The sequence below is a fragment of the Diprion similis genome, chromosome 8 (genome assembly GCF_021155765.1).
Source record: "Diprion similis isolate iyDipSimi1 chromosome 8, iyDipSimi1.1, whole genome shotgun sequence".
Classification (NCBI taxonomy): Eukaryota; Metazoa; Arthropoda; class Insecta; order Hymenoptera; family Diprionidae; genus Diprion; species Diprion similis.
The window spans coordinates 16,511,522-16,531,372 of NC_060112.1; the positions used below are offsets into that span (position 1 = coordinate 16,511,522).

A 19,851-nucleotide genomic window follows, 5' to 3' on the forward strand; every position below is an offset into this window, starting at 1 on the left:
CTGTAACTTTTATATAGTCTAGTCTAGTCTATCGACTATCTATAGATATACGTACTATGCCCAGGTATGTGTTGGAGGATACTTCCACACGTAGTGGATATACCTGCGGACGAGTGTTCACTATACACAGAGCTCTCTCTCTCTCGCTCTCTCTCTCGCGTTCAGGAATGTGACTTCGACCGGAGGGGAAATTCGTGAAGAGGATTAACGATCCAGCCGAAGGCTGGCCGAGGGGTGGGTGAACCAAAACTGCAACTACGCGGTATCGAGATATTTTTTTTTACAAAAGAAACGTATTTATTTTCGAAGTTGTAATTTTTTTTTTTTCGCTGCAATTGTTATTAAGTAATTATTAATTTAATCGTAATAATGATAATAATAATAATCGTAATCATAGTAATAATCGTAATAATCATAATAATAATGTCGACAAAATGCGTTAGATGATCGATCGTGAGCGTATTTACAACCATTTTTCGAGATATTGTGTATATATATATATAATATATGTGTAATGTATATATCTATATATACATACATACATATGATGTAGTAATAAATTCCTAGTCATATATAACACGTATTTCGTTTATCTAATAATAATACAATTATTTCAATTTCATATATGTATAAATATATGTATACATATGTATATATATCATGTATATATAATATATATATATATATACATATTGTATGCGTGATATTTACAAGAATAAGTACACTATTTACAAAGGGTCTTATAGCCTAGTAAGCGTTAAGTGACACTCCCGTTACGAAGGAGGCCAGCAGTCTGTAGGAACGAGGTCTCATATACACATCGATTCGTCGAGACTATAATATTATCCGATTGATAATACATTATAATTATAATAGAACGTATATTGATATACGTATATTCATTATTATAATACAAATAAATCGAAAATTAATCAATTAGTAGGAATAAAAATGTTAGTCAGGGGCGGAGGGAGGGGGGAGAGGGGTGTTACAGATGACGGTGTGTGGTAAGTGCGAGCGATACTCACAGCTAAACAGTAGAGTTTCTCTCTTTCGCGTTAGATCTCTTCGATCGATCCCCACTCCCCCCCCTCGGATCGTTTTTAACTCGATCGCACTAACCTCACGCACTATAAGTACCATACGATGTACAATACGAAACGACGAAGAGCGTTATCCGTGAAAATGTCCCGCGTTATATCCACGCCTTCCGTGACGCTAGACGAAGTATGTCCTGGGGTTCGTTGGAACGGGGGCTGGGGGAATGGCGACGGTCGCCGTTGGGCCCCCAACGCCGTTGGGCCCGGGGGGCTCGGGTATCGTGCTGTAGAGATGGCTGCCCCGCGAGGATAGACTAGGGGGCCTCGCGTTGCTCGTGTGGAGGGCGCTGTAGCCGCCGTGGTGCTGGTGCTCGGCGCCGCTGTCCTCGTCCTCGGTTCTGCTCGATGCCGAACTGACGTACGTCGACTGCGTGGGGGTCGGAGTCGGGGCGTGGACGGGGACGACGAGGCTTCCGTTCGGCTTCGACCATGCATCAACGGCGGACGGCGCGGACGGGGCGGCCGTGTAACGAGCCGGGGCCCGGTTCCTGTCGCCGGCGACCTTCTTCCCGTCCCTCCGTTTCTCCGAGTCGGGCATGGCGAAGCGGAGCTTCTCCCAGAACCGCTTCTCTCCCCATACGATAACCGTGCAGGTCTGCAGGAGCAGCTGGAGCTCCGGGTCGCAGGTCGGCGGCTCGGCCGCGAGCAGAATCACGACGCGTCTCCGCCTGCAGCTGGGTCTGATGCCCTCCAGGGCGGCCCGTAACGCCGAACGGAATTCGGGATGCTGCCATTCCCCGGACAGGAAGACCGGCGAGAACACGATTATAATCCGTCTCGCCGCAGCCGCGGCCGGTGGTACGGCCTCCTGGGGCCTCGCCGGCGGAAGATCCCGCCAATGGAGGCACAGCGCGAGCCCCGACTGCTCCAGTTCCGCCGCCAGGCAACGCGACACGAAATCCTCGTCCCTTCCGCTGTACACTATGTAACCGTCGAAAAGACGATCCCGTTCCTCGTCCGGGGGCGGTGTAGCTTTGCCGAGTCTTAGACCGTATCGCGCGTGAGCCCAAAGTCTGACGTCCTGACGGAAGGCGAAGGCCAGGGCGACGAAGAGGCAGACGGCTATCACCGCCACCAGGGCACCCGCCAGTAGGGGAACGAAATTTCCCCCCAATATCGGACTGTCCTGGGCCCCGCGGCTCACCGCCTCCGTAGCGGGATCACCGCAGCGCTGCATGGCCTGAGCTATCGTCTCGGCGCCGTCCCGGCAGTACATCTTCTCCGAATCACCCGGGTGCTGGGTGAGCCAGGTGCGAAGGAGCGCGGCGTTCGCACACTCGCAGCTCCAGGCGTTACCCTCGAGAGCCACCCTGACCCCAGATCCGGCGCCGGGGAGCGCCGTCCACGGGGGAAAGTCGACGATGCGGTTGTTGTCCAGACGTAGAACCTCCAGGCCTTTGAGTTTGGTGAAGGTGTCATTGCCCACGGTGGCTATGGCGTTGTGGTCCAGATAGAGCTCGGCGACTCGTTCCAGCTGGTCGAATTCGTGGCCCCGTAACTCGCGGAGGGCGTTGCCCTCCAAGTGAAGAACCTTCAGAGCGCCCGCGCCGACGAAGGTGCGATTGTGGAGGGCCGCGATACCGCTGTTGTTGAGGTAGAGAACCTCGAGTCTCCTTTTTCCCAGGAACACGTGACTCCCAAGGTCCCCGAGCTCGTTACCGTCCAGGTAAATCTCCGTCGCGTCCATCGGTATCCTCTCCGGCACGTGGTTGTACCCGGCGTTCGAGCAGTCGACCACGTTGCTGGACCAGCTGTGGTCGTGGTAGCAGGAACAGTTGTCCGGGCATGTCATCTCGCAGTCGCAGGCATCGAAGTCGCAGCAGTGACAGAGGGCGAAGCAGTGGGTCTCGTAGTGGCACAAAAAGTCCCTCGGTTTTAGGGAGAGAAGAGGTCGCCGAGGCGACGCCCGGGCGTGGGACATCTCGCAGGTGACCGAGTCGAGGTCCATTATCCTGGGATGCTGCCGCTGTCTGGCGAGCTCGTTAACGGCCGGCAGCCACTCCATGTTGCAGTCGCAGAATATCGGATTGTCGCCAATGTAGAACATCGGTAACTCCCGGTCACCCGGGACGGGCTGAAGGCCAAGGGCGCTGCGCTCGAGGTGTCGTATTTCGTTGCCGTAGAGGACGACCTTCTCGAGGTAGGTCTTCTGCAGGAAGGTCTTCGGCGCTACGTTGTGGATCTTGTTGTTGTTGAGGAATAGGGTTTCCACGCTGTCCGGCACGTTGGCGTCGGATATCTCGGTGATCAGGTTGTAGCTGGCGTCGAGCATCTTTATACGGAGAGTGCTGCGGACCATGTAGTAGTTTCCCAGCTCGCTAACCTGGTTCGCGTGCATGTCGAGCCATTCGAGACTCGAGGGTAAGTAGCTGTAGTCGAACCACAGCAGCTTGTTATCCGACACGTTTAGCCACACGAGGGTCGAGAGGCTCGTGAACGCGCCGCGAATCTCCGTCAGCTGGTTACCGTCCAGTCGGATAGCCCTGAGGACCGGGTTGTTCGCGAACGCGCTCTGCTCCACGTGTCTTATCGTGTTGCTGGCGAGGTTCAAGACCTGGAGAGCCGGCAGGGACGCGAACGCCTCGCGAGACACGTTCTCCAGTTTGTTGTCGACCAGACGAAGACCGTACAGCTGGTCCAGCCCGGCGAAAGACTCGTTGTCGATTCTCGACACGTGGTTGTTGCCGAGGTCGAGGGTCTTGAGCGCTCTCAGCTCGCGCACAGCGTCGGGAATATCGTTGAGCGAATTACCGCTGAGGGACAGGTCCTGAAGGTCGGTCAGATTGACGAAAGCCCGAGGGTGAATAGCGCGGAGGTTGTTGCTGTCGAGGAAGAGCTGTCCCAGGGCGGTCAGCCCGACCGTGTGCACAGGATCGAGGCGTGTGATTCTGTTGTGAGAAAGAGTAAGGGAGTGAAGATTTCTCAGCGATCCGAAGCAGCCCTCGGTCAGGGTGTCGATTTCGTTATGCTCGAGCTTGAGCACCTGGAGACTATAGAGGTCGGCGAAGACGTGGGAGTCGATGCGAGTCAGGGAGTTGAACGAAACGTCGAGAACAACGAGCCTGACGAGTCTGGCGAAGGTGTCGCGATTAACCCACTGGCTGGTGAGCTCGTTCGAGCTAAGATCGAGGGACTGCAGCTGATCGAGTCCCTCGAGCAGTCCGGGGGCGAGAACGGCGAGTGAGTTGTTGCTGAGAATGAGCTCCCGTAGATCACGGCTGTTGGAGAAGAGCTCGGGAGGAAGGGCGACGAGCTTGTTGCTCGAGACGTTGAGGGACTGAAGGGACGTGAGTCCCGTAAGCGCGTGATCCCCAACGGCCGCAATGACGTTGTCCTGGAGCTTGAGAACGGTCAAACTGCGCAGACCGCTCAAAGCGCTATCGGGCAGAGCTCCGAGGTCGTTTCCGCTGAGGTCCAGGACCTCGAGGTTCGGGGCGCAGGGTGTCGCCCACTCGGAAAGCCCGAGGGACATGACGTCCTGCAACTTGTTGCGCGTCACGTTGAGGCTCGCGAGGCTCTGGACGGGGCAGAGGAGCTCGGCTGGTAGGATCCATATGTTGTTCTCGGCTAGGTCGAGGTGTCTTAGCTCCGGAAGACCGCGCAACGCGTCCCGGTGGAGCTCGAGAGTCATCGCGGACCAATCGCTGTTGTGGGTCCTGAGGGCGAGCCGCCGCAGCGAGTGCATCGAGGCGAAGACGCCGCCCGGCAGGTGTCTTATCTTGCAATACTCGACGCGCAGCTCCTGCAGCCGCGGCAGCGGCCCCAGGAACCCGTGCGGCCCGTCAAGCTGGCTCTCGAAGAAGAGGACGTCGCTGCACTCGAGGCCCAACGACCTCACCGACTCCGCCTGGATCGAGGAGAGGTTGCCCACCAGTGCCGGCGCCGAGGCTATCGTCCTAAGACGGCAGAGCAGCGCCTCGGTATCGCCCTCGGCCTCGCCATCGCCTTCCTTGCGCCACTCGCAGCCCCGCGGGGCCTCCAGCGTCGTTATACTCCGTGCCGCCGCGCCGACGAGGAGGAAGCCGACCACCGCCAGGCCGACGGAGGCGGCGAAGAGGCAGCGAGTCATCCTCGCCGATCCTTTTCCTGCGGCTTCCTTCGTTGTTCCGCGCACTCACCCTGCACGCCGCGCCGGCTGACACTACTATTCCAAACGGTTTTATCGTCACGCACTCATAGTCACACTTCACTCGGCGGCCAACGACGCACCACCACTTGTCATGCGAGATTATCAATTTCCGAAACTGATTTTTATATACGTCAACTCTCGTTGCACTCTTTCGTTTCGCTTGATTTTTATTCTTTACTTTTTACATAGAAAATTTCATTTCATCGTGCAACGCGGAATCTCGCCAGTTTGGCAAATCTAACTACACTCTCTACGATTACGGAAAATGCCCGCGTGCGGTTTCACGGTTGCCGGAGAGCCGAACTGCTCTCTCCTTCGGACCTCGGAGCGCGACTGACTTACTCTGCGGCTCGAGCGGAGTTGCTTGCTCCGTGCCCTGCGTGTCTGTCGGCGTGATCCTCCCCACCAAATTCCCCTCCTCACCCTCAATATCCCCTCCACACAACCGGCCGCCGTCCCTCCACCTCCTCGAACCCCCTTTCCTTGGAACAAGGCTTGGCTGCCGATCTACGGGATATGGTTTTATTGGAAATCAGAGTTCGGACTATGATCCTCGAGGCCTAGGATTCACAGAAAAGTGAATTCGGAAACAGGTAAATCGAGGAACAATCGAGGCATTTTGTTTTAATTGCAAGTGGAACACCTGGAATACCAAGAGAAAATGATGAATCGGGATGAATTGATTCGTGAAAATTCCAAGAAAAATCCATTTTTACTCGGGAACGATGAAATTGATTATTTCGATTATTGCAATTTTCATCAGTACGATTCATACTTCATGTATTATGTTGTTTGAGCCATAGATGCGAGAGATTTCAATTTTAATTTTCAATCAGCGAATTATCGATCCGATATTTTGAGGAAACGGTAAAAGATGCACCTGGAAGATCTTTTTAGTGTGGCGCTAGATTCGAATATCAGTGTTTAAAAAAATACCCAATTATATCGTGTTACAAGAAAGCATAATTCCGTTGTGTCTTAAAGAATCTTAGAAAGTCGGGAAAATTTGTAACGAAGCTTGTTCGATATCCTGTACGTATTCATCATGTATGCAGATTCCACATGTTATAATATTGTTATCCAATTGTGATTTCCGATGCAGATATACGTATGCCTGTAGTAAAATCTGACATTTACGTTGATTGGACGGTAAAGCTTTTGTCTCAGCAGCGGTAAAATTGATACGAACTGTGGATGCAATTCATAATTTAATTACATCGATTTACCGCGAATGCCGACTACTCTATCTTCATTTTATGTTCAGATGTAGAGTAGATACAGATGCATGCAATTCGCATCAACGATCCGCTGAGAATTGCATTGCTTGTTTGCGTGAGATTCGTAATAATTAATTAGTAACCTTTGCGGAGTGCTGAAAAATTATTATAATGTCGTAGATACCTCGGCTTTGTGCACGAATGTCCGCAGCACAGGTACAATCGGTTTAACGACGAAACCGTCCTCAGTCTGACCAAACTTCAGACGAGTAGTGCCATCTGTATCAGGAGGTAACAACTACTGTATAACTTCTCGAAAACTGCACAAAGTACCAAAAGTTCTTCTGCCAATTGAGCCTCGTGGGAATGCATATATGTACACCCGAAAATCTACTAACACATATGTGTTCTATGTGCGAATAATCGCAATAATTGCAAATGATCTTCACTAACCGCCTTATAAATAAATATTGTAATAGAATAAAATTAGGTATTTTTGAAAGTATTTCTCTTTTTTTTTTTATGATTCATTGTCAAATTCTGTAATATCAGTAGATCTAAATCGCCTCGACAAAGACGATACATATTTTTGATTTTTCGCGATGTGAAACAAGTGAAATAAAAAATTAAAACATTTAAAGTCGTATATAATGTATTGGGACCTGAACAGGTCGTATTTTTTTCGACTTCGTAGTTCAGTTCATATCTCGTCACTTGTTCATAGAAACAATAAATTATGGTATATTCTGATACCTTATATTTTTACAATATACTGAATCATATGTTAGAGTTTATTTTGATGCTAAACTTATTTCACAGTGTTATATTTCCAAGTCATTCTTAGCACGACCGATATTTCTTTTGCCGAATCATTTACAGCTGAGCCATTAATTATCACGAACTTTCGTTGGTGATTTATCTATGGGGTTGTCAAAGCGTATAAAACCAGTTTATCAATTGAGATAACCCACCCATGTTACACTTTTCATTTTTAAAATAGTTTATACGTCTAAATAAAGTAAGAATATCGTCCGATGCATGCACCAATCTGCACCTATCCTAAACGAATGTCAATATAAGAACATCACATGTCTCAAAAAAGTAAAAAAAATGTTGAAAATCAGTAAAAACACGAAAGTCAAGAAATCTAGGCAGCCCACTGTGTATAGGCATATCATTTTATCGAATATCGAATCAGTCAGAATGTTAAAGTGCAAGTGATAAATAATGCGAACGTTTCGCGCTGCATGTTAACTCCTGAGAAATGTCTTCCGCATCAATACAGCATCACACACACACGCACGCATTATTCCGAGCGCGTATCGCTGATGGCTCGTTTACACAAGCTGTTCGGGTAGTCGATCGGTGTACATAAATCTGCTTGATCGAAGACCGGGCAACGAATTAATTGCGAGCCACGCGGTCTGGTATGCAACGAGCCGCGAGAGTAATTCGGCCGGGTATAACTGTTACAGGTGTGTGCATGCATCTCGATTCGCACACAGATGCACGCCAGCTTCCGAACGAAGCGAAACGAAACGAGACGAGACGAGGCGGGAGAAGACAGTCTCGGCAGCACCAATTGCCACTTCATTGAATTCCAGGCTGGCACGTATACGTCTATGTATACGTGTGTATATATATATATATATATATATATATATATATGTATGTAGGTATATAACGCATGACACAGGTACCTAAAGCAGAGCAGAGCAATGCTGCCGGGTGAAATCCACCGCAGGGTGTGCAGATGCGAGCTAGCTGTATCGCGTTTAATTACATGTTTACGAGTTGTCGACATAAATTCGCTTTTTCATCGTCTCGTCGACCGGCCCGAACGTACTTCATCCTCCCTTTCACCCCCCCTCGCAACCCCTGGCACTCGCTCTCTCTCTCTCTCTCTCTCTCTCTCTTCAGCCCTGCCGTATGGTCGAATAATTTGTCAGTGGTTAGTCCGGCGTCGGCGTGCAGAGGGCGAAACATTGGCAAATTAACGAGCTGCGCGGGCGACGCCGATCGTCTCGACGCCACTTCCAGCGTCGCGATGCTCGCCGCGTAACGCTAGCGTCGGGAAAGAGCGCTGCTGGTAAAGGACTAGCAGCTAGACCTGCGGTAAGAACCGAACCCCGTCTTCCGTCTCTCGGTTTTGTCAGGTTTGTGTAACGAGTGTGAATGGTACGATATATATGCACGTGTTCCCTTGAGCGAGTTTATCCAGAATTTCACCCCCGACATTCGGATCGCTTTTCGCATTTTCTTTTCACCTTTCACATTGGATATGTATGTCTATAGCTATATACGTACGCTTTTAAAATTTCCATTCTCTTCGTGCAGAAGCTATTAAGTTTGAAATTTTTTCCGAGTTACGAATTAGCCGCGTCTCTTCCTCGATTCATAAATCATTGCGGGAAAAATGCGTGTTTGTTTTTTATCTTTTTTATTCTCATACCTCCGTCCTCTTCTTCCGTGTCTTCGCCTTTAACGAAGTAACGAGAACATCGCAGGCCCTGCGTATTATAAATTGATTTACTGCTGCGCAGCCCGTTCAACTTATACGCTCTTATAACAATATAATATAATATAATAATAACGATGATAATAATATAAGGGGTGTACCGTGGTTTAATTTGAAATTACAACGATTTTTTCATCATTTCGCACGAAGTACAATTAGCTGGATGCGCGGTCTTTCGTTTACAAATTCATTATATTCTCTGCACAGTGAATTAGAATTGCGGAAATAATTTCCGCGTGGTAGCTAAATTTCAACGCTGAAATATCCTTGCTTGCAGGAAAACCACAACGCGCCATCCGCTGCTCGATTCTTGCTCGAAAACTTGAAGAGAGGTAAAGAAAGCAGCAGAGACACAGCAATCGGTATAACAGAAGCCGCTCCGCAAGTAGGTAGGTAATTCATTCATTCCGCGATTCGAAACGCGACGAGAGAACCGCTGCAACGAGTCTCTCGATCGGATTTCGTAATATCTATCTATACTACCTCATATCCCTCCTCGAGATGCGCGGAGGGTCTTCCCGAGGAAACGCATCGGGAGAACCGCGTTCCACGGTCATCGGAAACACCGCGCTAGTATCAGGACAACATGAGGCTGAACCGCGGCGCCAAAGGCGCGCCGCCGTCGCGACGCGGGGGGGATACACCCCCTCTCCCTCCTCTCTCCCCCCTCCAAACCCACGACGCCCCCCACATACGTGAGGCGCGCAGCAGACGTGTGTAGGTGGAGGCCGGCGACGGGCGGAGCCTTGAAGCGGCTGCCCTTGCCCCCCTCCATGGTTCCATCGTCGTCGTTAAGCTGTTGAATACTCATCGCCGCGGTTAACTCCTCGACGACACGCGTCGAAGCGATGGAGCAGCTACGTCGTTCCTTCTTTTGCGGAGCAGCTGCAGGAAGTGTTGACCACGTGATCGTTTGTAAAAAGTGCAGGTATACTGTAGGTGTTCTCAAGTTTTTTTTTTTTTTTTTTTTTTCTCCTTTTTTTGCTTCTTCGTTTGCACGCGCGAGATGATCTGAAGGAGAGGAAAAGAATTTCTTAGACGATATTTGTGGTATTGGATATTGAAGCGAATGAATTTATCGTGGTGGTTAACGAAGGCTGGTTGTTTCATAATTTGTAATTTAACTTTGAAAAATACGTCAGAGCTTGAGATAAATTCGCTGCGATAGGTGGATTTGGAGGGTGGAGGAGGGGTTGCGTTTTAATTATGCATATGAGTAAGACTTGTATTCTTGTATATTGTATGAGATTGCACTGCAGTCGTTTATATTATATGTATGTCCTCGCTATTATGTATGGGTGATTATATAGGAATCAGACACAAGAATAGATTCGTTCTGCATAAGTTATACTCACAATCGAAATACATTATCCTAGGAATTTAATTTTAATTTGCGATTTAGCCATATTTTATTAAAACTCGCAGCCGAAAACTGCCATCATGGAAAATTGATGTTAATCCAGACTGCAGTTTGTCACATATTAGGTATACTTCTTGCAACAATATACGCGTTACACAAAACGGAATGAAATTTTGAAAATATTCTGCGATACCATTATAGGCAATCAGGGGCGAAACTAGGCTGGCAATGCCCCGGTGCCCTGGGGTACGAGAGCCTTCAAGCAGGGGTTAAAAAATGTAGTCGTAATATTACATTCGAATTCATAATCGTGATCTTTTTTGCTCTGTTGTTTTCGTATACCTACCGTATTTTCAAATGTATTCTTCAGAAAAATATGTTTCATTATTTACCCAAGGGGCCCAATTTGCGTCCTTCGAGTGGGGACCCTAAATACCTTGTCACGCCCCTGTAGACAATCTCGAATGACATTCTGTAAAAATACTACGATCTGGATATTGTACTTGTTCGTTGATGTATTGGGCAGAAATTAACGACGATACCGATGGCCACGAATACCCAAGCGATACGGTAAAAACAGTAATAAAAGTCTCAGAATCAGCACATGTGATATACCAACTAACCGTTTCAAGAATCAATGGCCTTTTCATGCCTGAGCAGAGATCCGCATACTCGCGATCGACTATATACGCGCATATATATGCACGCTACACGCCCATGCAGTTTGGACTGCAGCCGCGGTAGGTATAGTATTATACTCATGCATCGACTATCGAGGCAGAGAGATGAAAAAATTCCTGTAAGAGGAACGCGCGGTTTGCACGCTCTGACGAGCAGCTATTATGCGCCGCAGCATCCTCGCAAAAGATCACGGAGGTTTTAACGATGCCGGGAGAGGAGGGGAAGAGGGTGGGGAGAGAAATATCGGACAACTGTCCCGTTCACAATTGACAGGATATATCCACACGCGTGTATAATGTAACCTGCGTGCCGAAGGCACGTCCCTTAACCAGCAGATTTTACCCGTTGAAGGAGTTTGCAGATGCGCAGACAGACACCCACGTAGCTTGCACTCGGTGCCCAGCTGTCGAAGCTTTTTTAACGCCACGTGCGATTCGCAATCTCTGTGCGACACCGAAGTAGACAGACGTACACGCGCGTAGGCATTATATCCGTATGCGAGTCTGTTACATGCAGCGCGTTGTACGAGCGCATCGCCAACTGGTGCATGGATCATATCGAATTACGAGTGTACGCCGCAATCAGAAAAGGGTCGATCATGCGGCCGCGTGCCGCTCGTCACCCTGGGGACGGCGATGCGCCAAGTGCCTTCGGCAGCACTAAATCCAAAAATAATGAGCTCGATTGCCTGACGATCAATGGTACAAGTCTGTGTTAATATGAGTGCGATCATCTGAAATATTTTTTTAATCGGCAAGCGGTAAAATATTTCTGTGATAAGTAGTAGTTTCTGTGTATTTATAATCTATTTTCCTAAAATGACTTGCACTGATCTTTTGTTGGCACGTGTTTATCAGAGCTGTCGTCGGATCGTAAGAACTTGCACGTCACCTTCAGTGATTCCAACTTTATTTTTAAACCGGGTTAACCCCCTAATTTCTTGAAATTTGGTTATTCCCCAAAAGAATTTCCCGATGTCACATATTAATTAGTGGGTAGCCTCAGCGCAGTCGGTCATGTTACAAAACAAGTGCTCAAATACAAATTAGAGACCGGGCCTGACGCATTTATATAATTGGCTTTGGAACTAGTGGGTTAGCCGTAGATTCACTGTAAATCAATCCCTCTCTGATCGTCAGGAGTTGGTGGAACTGCGGAGTGGGCGATGACGATTACCGGTGACAGCGTATAAAAGCATTCTTCTCGTTCGATGAAGGCAACAGTTCAAACAAACACATCGGTCGGAAGAGTTAAGAAAGTCAACGAAGCTCAACACAATGTTTAAAATCGTATTAATATCTGTTCTGATCGTGGCGGCCTCCGCTATGCCATATGGTAACGTATAAATAATTATATCGATATACCCTGTTTTTGTCCCGGAAAGAATGCAAGATTTCCGTAGTTATGCATGGATAGTTGGTCACATATTCGTATGGATTTAAGACACTCTACGCGCTGCTCGTTCTCCTCATGGCCCACACGGAGGAATAGGATTGAGTGGTTCCCAAGCTCAAAGCTTCTCAGATGGATATGGTGGCGGATATGGTGGGTATCCATTTGGATACGGAGGATACGAAGGATACGGAGGATACCCAACAGGAGGATACGGAGCATACCCAATAGGAGAAAAATAGCAAAATTTTTTAATCTATGTGTACGTATGTATACCTACTCGAAGGTAACTGCAAGAGATCAAAACAATTTAATCAAGTTTAAAATCTAATGTATCGTAAGAATGAATTTGCACTAATCAAAATACATGTATAATCGAACAGAGTTCACAATAATTTTCGATAAAGACTTGTAATTTTTCAACGCAGAAAAGAAACACTTTTTGTCATCAAGATCCTTCTAATTTACAGTAATTTCTTTACCTGAATAGACAGACACTAATTGCAGCCACCGTGAGCGATAGATTCGTCCTTACATTTAATGCGATTCAAATTAAAAATTACATCATGGGTTTTTCTTCTTAGAGTGAACAAATGTCTCTTTCATCTCAGAGATAAGGTGACTCCAGGTCATAGACATTTCTTTAGAACACTAGGATTCTAAATACGTCGCTCAAAGATGTGATTTTGTGCATGAATGAATAAGATAGAAATAATATTTATTTTAATAGAGTTATTCTGAGAAAAGTGTCTTTCGATGTATATACGAATAACAAAGAATCATGATGTGATCTTTAAAAACCGAGTTGATATTCTGAATCAGCAGACCAAAATCTATACGTATCACGTAGGACAAGTATTAAGAAAACTTTTTCATCGCAGACTAGTGTTATTAATTTAGTGATTCTGCAGCGTATACACATAATTCTATATTTATATATGAAAAAGTTCATATTACACGCAACCTTCGTGAATTGCTACTCATGTACGTATGTATAGGTATGTGGGTAAGTTATAGAATCAGATGCTTCCAATTGATAAGATGATGGAGAAAATAATTCCCAGCATAGTCACCACGGGAAAAGAAGTTGAAATATGTTGTCCTCTGTACCTTATATTGAGACAGCGGACTGCTCGAGGTACGAACACAAGGCGACTGTGAACGATCTGATTCGAGAGCAAGATACAGCGAAGGGCGTACCGGGGACACAGGATCAACGTTCCGAGAACAGATTGATCCATCGAACATGGAAGCGATCGATCAGTGCCTTTCACCCTCGTTCGTCACATTGTTTTAACAGATTCTAAGAACGAAGTTTCGCACCGAGAAACGCCGGAATCGATCTTTCGCTTTCAATCGATTTACAGTCGCATAACGCAACCGCGGAATGGCGGGGGGAAAGCTTGAAGTGTGTAAAGATAAGAAAATTGACGCACAGATTTGAGCAATCAAGCGACGCCGCGTAGCTTCGAAAATGATAGATCGGTGCGGTCGGAAGCGATCGGTTATGCGGAGACTCCGTAGGTGAGCCGAGGATCCGAGTACCTGGCGAAGCTCGACAGGATCACGAAGTCGAGAAGGACGCGAGTCCCGCTGGGAGGAACACGGCACCCCGCCGATCTTTTCGGCCCGTTTTGGCCACGCCGCAGACATCGAGAAGTGTCAAAATAGTAATAAAACAAGCACACTTTCTCCCGCACCCCGCCGCGCAATTCTGACTGACGTTACATAAACCTCAGCGGAAAGGTGAAGCGTTTTTCGGCCGGCGTGTAGCTCACGTATACCTACAGTGTACGCGTATATATACATAGGTGTATATACCTGAGGAGTCTGCTTGTGCGGGATGCGCATTCCGGAATCCATTAACTAGCCTATTAAACCTTATTTAAATAACCCACGTATCACACGGCAATTTATCAAACTCTTTATTGCCAGTTTATTATCGGACTGTCCGTGGCTAGACCCCGAACTGTTTGGTTCAATTTCAAGTGGAAGCTAAACGAACGTATGTACGTATCCTTCTTTTCCTATATAGATTATACAATAGGGAAAATACACATGTAGCCGCTTGCTTATTATGCTTATTACACTATCCCCTTCCTTAAGTTCGCTCCCATGTATATTTGGGTACCTACGTACCATCACGTGCGTGTAACGCGCTTGCAGGGCCATTCGACGCTATAAAAGCACAGCTCGACGCTGTCTGCATCTCGTCACCTCCGTAATTACCTACCCGGGGAATTGGTTTGTAGAAATTCAACGTTTGCGAAATTTGTTGGATCCTTCGATTAAACATTGCGCGAATTTAAGGCGTTTTAAATTCTTCGTTACACACTGCATTGCATCCTGACGTCACAATTACGATGTACAAAACATTATGAGAAAGCAGTATAAAAAATAAAATACCCGAACTCGCCGGCAATTATGCACACACACGTATTTTAACTCTCAGTAAAAAACACTTTCCCGTGGTAATAATTCTTGGTTTGGTTTTCAACCTGTGACACAAATGATTATCAATATACTTTTGTGACGCCCTAGATCAAAGAATGCAATTTCCACATATAACTTCATAAAAGAATCGTACCCCAAAACTCAGATCCAGTCGTTTGACTCTCCATATTCAGTTGCAGGAAGTTCTTTACCCCACCTCCGAACCCCCGTGAAAAAAACACGTGGTTGACCGGTCCGATGGCACACTGACCAGGTGTCCAGTGCAGGTTTGGGCAAAAATCAATATTATCGGCGATACGTGACGGGGTTGCAGCGGTGTGTTGTACGTCGGTTAAGCCTGAACAGACGGGCCGAAGCACTCGAAGTACGAACGTAGTTCGAACGTATTCCGGGGCCACAAAAGCCATGCCATGCGGCCATATATACGTTGCACTGTGTAATGCAGGCACGCGCGAAGCAGGTGTATCTGTTGGTCCCAATCTGTATAATAGAACCGGACGCGGTTTCAGTGCGGTGGACATACGAGTGGCCGTGATTGATGAACGGGCGGCACGGACAAAGTGCACCTATATCAAGCCGAGTGTTATGTATGTATATACGTTATAGTTATGCAGGGGTACGGTACGTCGGTGCACGCAGCGTTACACTTTCCGTCACTCGAGTATAGCGGAGACGTCCGACGTTTTTTTACCGATCCCTAAACTCAAGTAGACTCCGAGGAGCGCGATGGCCCTGATTCGAGAAAGGAAAATTAGAACTGGCTATGCGCCGGGGCTTAAAAACCGGCTCAATGTTTCGGGCTAATTTCATGCACCCTCCCCACCCCCCGAGACAAGGGGACCGGGAATCGATTACACCGCGCGATACATGCGCCGCTGGTATATAATACGTAACAGGTTATTCATCTCTTCGCGAGCTGAATGAGAATTGATTAGCTCCGAGGGTTCTCAGGAGGCGAACGTACCCCGGTCTGCAGGACAGACGGTCTCAAGGAGGGTCAGGGGAGGACTCTGTTTTACAACGAAGGGTTGCCCTCGGCTCGAGTATCCGGCGGGACGCGGTGCGGCAGATGTGCGATTGTCCCGGACCGCCGTATGTCAGCGGCTCATGCAGATCAGGCCACGTGTAATGCGGCTAATGCGGACCGCAAACGCGGCCATCGGCCGCCGGAATCGAGCCAAGCTGCCCGGCTTCGAATCGGGAGAAGCCGCTTAGCTCGCCTCTGGGGAACCGACCCGTGATCCTGCATTCACGGATTTTCATCCGAGAAAATCGACCGCCCGACCTCTTGGGTGATATTGAAATCCGGCGGGGTCAAGGCGAGCACGGCGGAGCCGAAAAGAGAGTGAAAAAGAACATGCAGTTGCAAACTTGCGAGAACATTGTCGCAATTGTGAAAAATGAGATTGCTCATCGCTCGGAATCAGAGAACAGCAAAGCACTAACCAGCGTCATTGGTCAAACGTACACATCAGCTTTCACGAATGAAATACACTGTGGGGTCAAAATGTACGCCTCAAAGTTCATTTCGTACGAATACGAACAGAGACAGTTGCATTTTGCAATACTGCAAACTAGTTTCGGTGGGTAGACACACGCGGAAACATTCGATGTATAACCAGATCGCAAAACTGGGAAACTCGTTCGCCCTGGAAACATAAAAATTTTTATGGTCTGCTATCCTTTTGATCGGCACGGATAAGTTTGGTAGTTTTTGGGTTCTGAACATCCCCGCAATGCCACCCGCACGTGTATTGCGAGACTGCAGGGTTTATCGAGGCACCTTCGCAACTATCTGGCAAATGCAGAGGGACAAAGGTTGGGATTTTATTGGGGACGGTTCCCGGTGGATGCACGCAATGTATACATTTTCGAGACAGTTTGGCTCCGGATTATATCCGCTTCTTCGTGGCTTGTAGTGATCTGATATTCGAACTGGTCTGCACGCGGGTCCCGCGAGACTTGAAATTCCCCCTAACACAAGGTTTTCGCAAATGCGATGAAATTAAATTCGAAAGACCCTTGGTTTTGGTCTTTTTTTCCTTTGCCTTCGACTAGTTCCAAGCTTTTGGGCAAAGGTTTCATCCAAATGTACCAAGGATTCTGTCGTGCATATAACCATTGTACCTTACACATACGTATCTTATACAGTCGATACGATCAGCGAGGGTACGAAGAAAAAAAAAACAAGTTTGACGAAAGCGTATACGCAGTGTGAAATTTAACGAGGAGAATAATAATCGGAAATCGTTAAAAGGACACAATGTAACTTTCGCGGTCCATGAACGGCTACCTCATACATTTTCAGCCGTTTTCGACCGCAGTCGAGGATATCGCCGGGCACGACATCAATAAATCGGCAGGAAAAAAGAGAGAGAGAGACGCGCGCTAAGAACCAGACACGTCATATATCTCCTCCGAAAGCCACACTCTACGCAATATTTTGACAATAGAACTCTTTGACGAAGGGGCCTGCAGGCCAGCACATGGCTTCACGGTTTGCGCAGTCTTCGAGCCCCGAAAGTTGTCTACAGACTCGGCTGGATCTGCGGCTGCGACATAATGTACACATACACCACACACTTTATATTAATGCTCACAGTCAACACATGCCTCCTCAGCGGTATAAGAAAAAGCCGGAGCATTGTACCAAATCTTACAAATATTGGCGAAATATTGAAAGCGGTTTGAGTAAATATCGTATCGCCTGAATGGACGCGGGGATGTGCCACCAGTACCCGGGGCCCACCTATGGCTAACCATCTACCTGCTCTTACCACAATAGCTCGTTGCCGTGTTTATGTAATCCTATTATACCCGATTGTCCCCAACAAGAAATACTCTCAGAGGTGCTCAGTCGTCGTTCGGATACCGCCGAGTCGCGACGTGAATCGGTCTGACGATGAGAGTTGTTGGATCGTAATTAGTGTCGATTAAGTACTTTATTAGTAATTCAGAAGCGAGAGTTGACTGTGTCATTCTCTATAGGAGGTCGACGAATGGTGACGAAAACAATTCGGACGTAAATTTATCGATAATTAAATAATGATAATTTAAAAAATTAAAAACATTGTCACGAATTTTTATAGTGTTATACATGCGGTGTGAAACGTGTTTCTGGGTGTCTCAAAGCTTGATTAAATACTACGGTCATTCGTTACCGACCGAGTAAATATGTCACACATTTCCACTATTGTGAGAGCGATGAAAATACCGTAGCTGATAAATCTCACAATTTTACATGCAATGCCGGAACAACAAAATATTCAAAAAGATCTATTGTCTTGCCAAGCAATAATGTGAGAAAATGGGTTCCTGGAGTGAAATTACCACTTGTAACACCAAGAATATATTTTCTGGTTTCATTTTCCCGTTTGAAAGAATAAAAGTTTTCAAACTTTTCATCATTGCGTGTATATAGAATTGTACTACTCACCGTATTTTCAGTTCAACGATAAGTATAATGGGCTCTGATAAAAGTGAAAATAAGTGACGTTTTACTCGGTTGATAAGAATTGGTTACACTTAATAACCGCAAAGGAATATACGCTGGGTAATAATCATTAACGGTTACGGGATAAACAGGAAGTAACGACAGTTTTTTAATACAACAGCAGAACAAAGTGCGGAGTAAAGAAATAAAAAAGAAGTCTTCGTCGTTAAAGAAGACAGTTTGGCGGCGGTGATACAGCCGCGTAACTTGAGAGTCACTGTAGCCGTCCTGGAGTCAAAGACGAAGTTTTCGAATAAATGAATAGGTTCCCAGAGCCGAACGTAAAAGACTGGCGAATCACAGCGGGACGAGGAGCAGCAGCACTATTGTTGCCCGATATTGTTGCCGGTTCCTTCGGGTTTTCGTTGGGTGGATTTTCCGTTCTAGACCTGCATCCTTTACGAGCAGGAGGAGAAAATGACAACGGAGAAAAAAGGTCCTCCGTCACCGAAGTCAATATTTGAGGTGGATCCTATCTCCTACCGCGGGTCTACTTCTCTCTACACGTGCGAATGTGGGTAAGTACTGTGGCATCCATATACTACGTACACATGTGCGAAATCGCATGGCACAGAACCGTGCGGCAGAGCCGTAAAACCGCGGAAGCTGAAAGCGCAAACTGCACCATCTCCGTGAGTTATCGGACCGGTATTGAATTTTTCTAACATTATATACACGCGTTACACGTGTTTACCGAAAGAATTCTGAATTCTCTTGCAACCGCGTGCGTTTACGAAGAATGAAACTCTGGTCGTGTCTTGGATCGTAAAAAGGGATCATAAATTCTCGAGGATTGGTACGTGCAGCTTCATTTATTAATCTATGGCCATTGGTTTGATCTAATAAAAAAAAGTTTACATCTCATATTGTAGGAGTTATTTATACGAGTTTTCATCTGCATCGACGCTTATGTACGGAATCAATAAACATCTCGGATTTCGTTGGTTTTAAATCCCGTCCTTTGCCAGATTCAATTGATCATCATTTACGGAAATGAATAATATACCAAACATCGTTTATACAATCGGGCAAATTCTTCCGATTGTCCGAAAAATAAATCAACAGACTTTATACCGTTTTACCTTCGCACCAAGTTTTCAAAAGCAAGTTCACAGCTAGACGATGATATAAATAAGTATAAAAAACTGCAAATAGCGTATTGTATTAAATACCCAGGCACTCCGAAAATCGGTAAGTAGACTTAATGGCCGGACAACGAAACGGCATTACCGTAATTGGATGACTGAACTGAGCATTGCATGTGCATCACCTTATCCACTGCACGTACAAACTCGAGCTTGCGTGTGTACGTCGAAACGCTATAGGTAAGCTGATCGAGGGCAATATGGTTTATGCACTCCCTCGGGAATCCATGCTATGCATTATGCACTGTATGCACCACATCCCGGATCGCAGAAGTTAGGTATACATATATACCTGTGAAATGTAAGCGATTCGCTGATATACATGCGAATATTTACGAGATGTTATGAATAGATACATACGT

At 46.9% G+C, this 19,851-nt stretch overlaps 1 protein-coding gene across 1 annotated transcript; it reads right to left on the bottom strand.

Annotated features, from left to right (window-relative positions):
- Positions 1-942: 942 nt before the first annotated feature.
- LOC124409234 (toll-like receptor Tollo) lies at positions 943-8,354 on the bottom strand. Its single transcript, XM_046886728.1, has 2 exons — positions 8,332-8,354; positions 943-5,364 (listed from the first exon to the last, which is right to left on the bottom strand). Exon 2 carries the CDS (start codon positions 5,167-5,169, stop codon positions 1,219-1,221), a length of 3,951 nt encoding a protein of 1,316 aa, XP_046742684.1. The 5' UTR covers positions 5,170-5,364; positions 8,332-8,354; the 3' UTR covers positions 943-1,218.
- Between the last annotated feature and the right edge of the window lie 11,497 nt (positions 8,355-19,851).

Coding starts and splice junctions, on each gene's coding strand:
- LOC124409234 (XM_046886728.1), bottom strand. CDS start 5,169: ATGACTCGCTGCCTCTTCGCCGCCTCCGTCGGCCTGGCGGTGGTCGGC.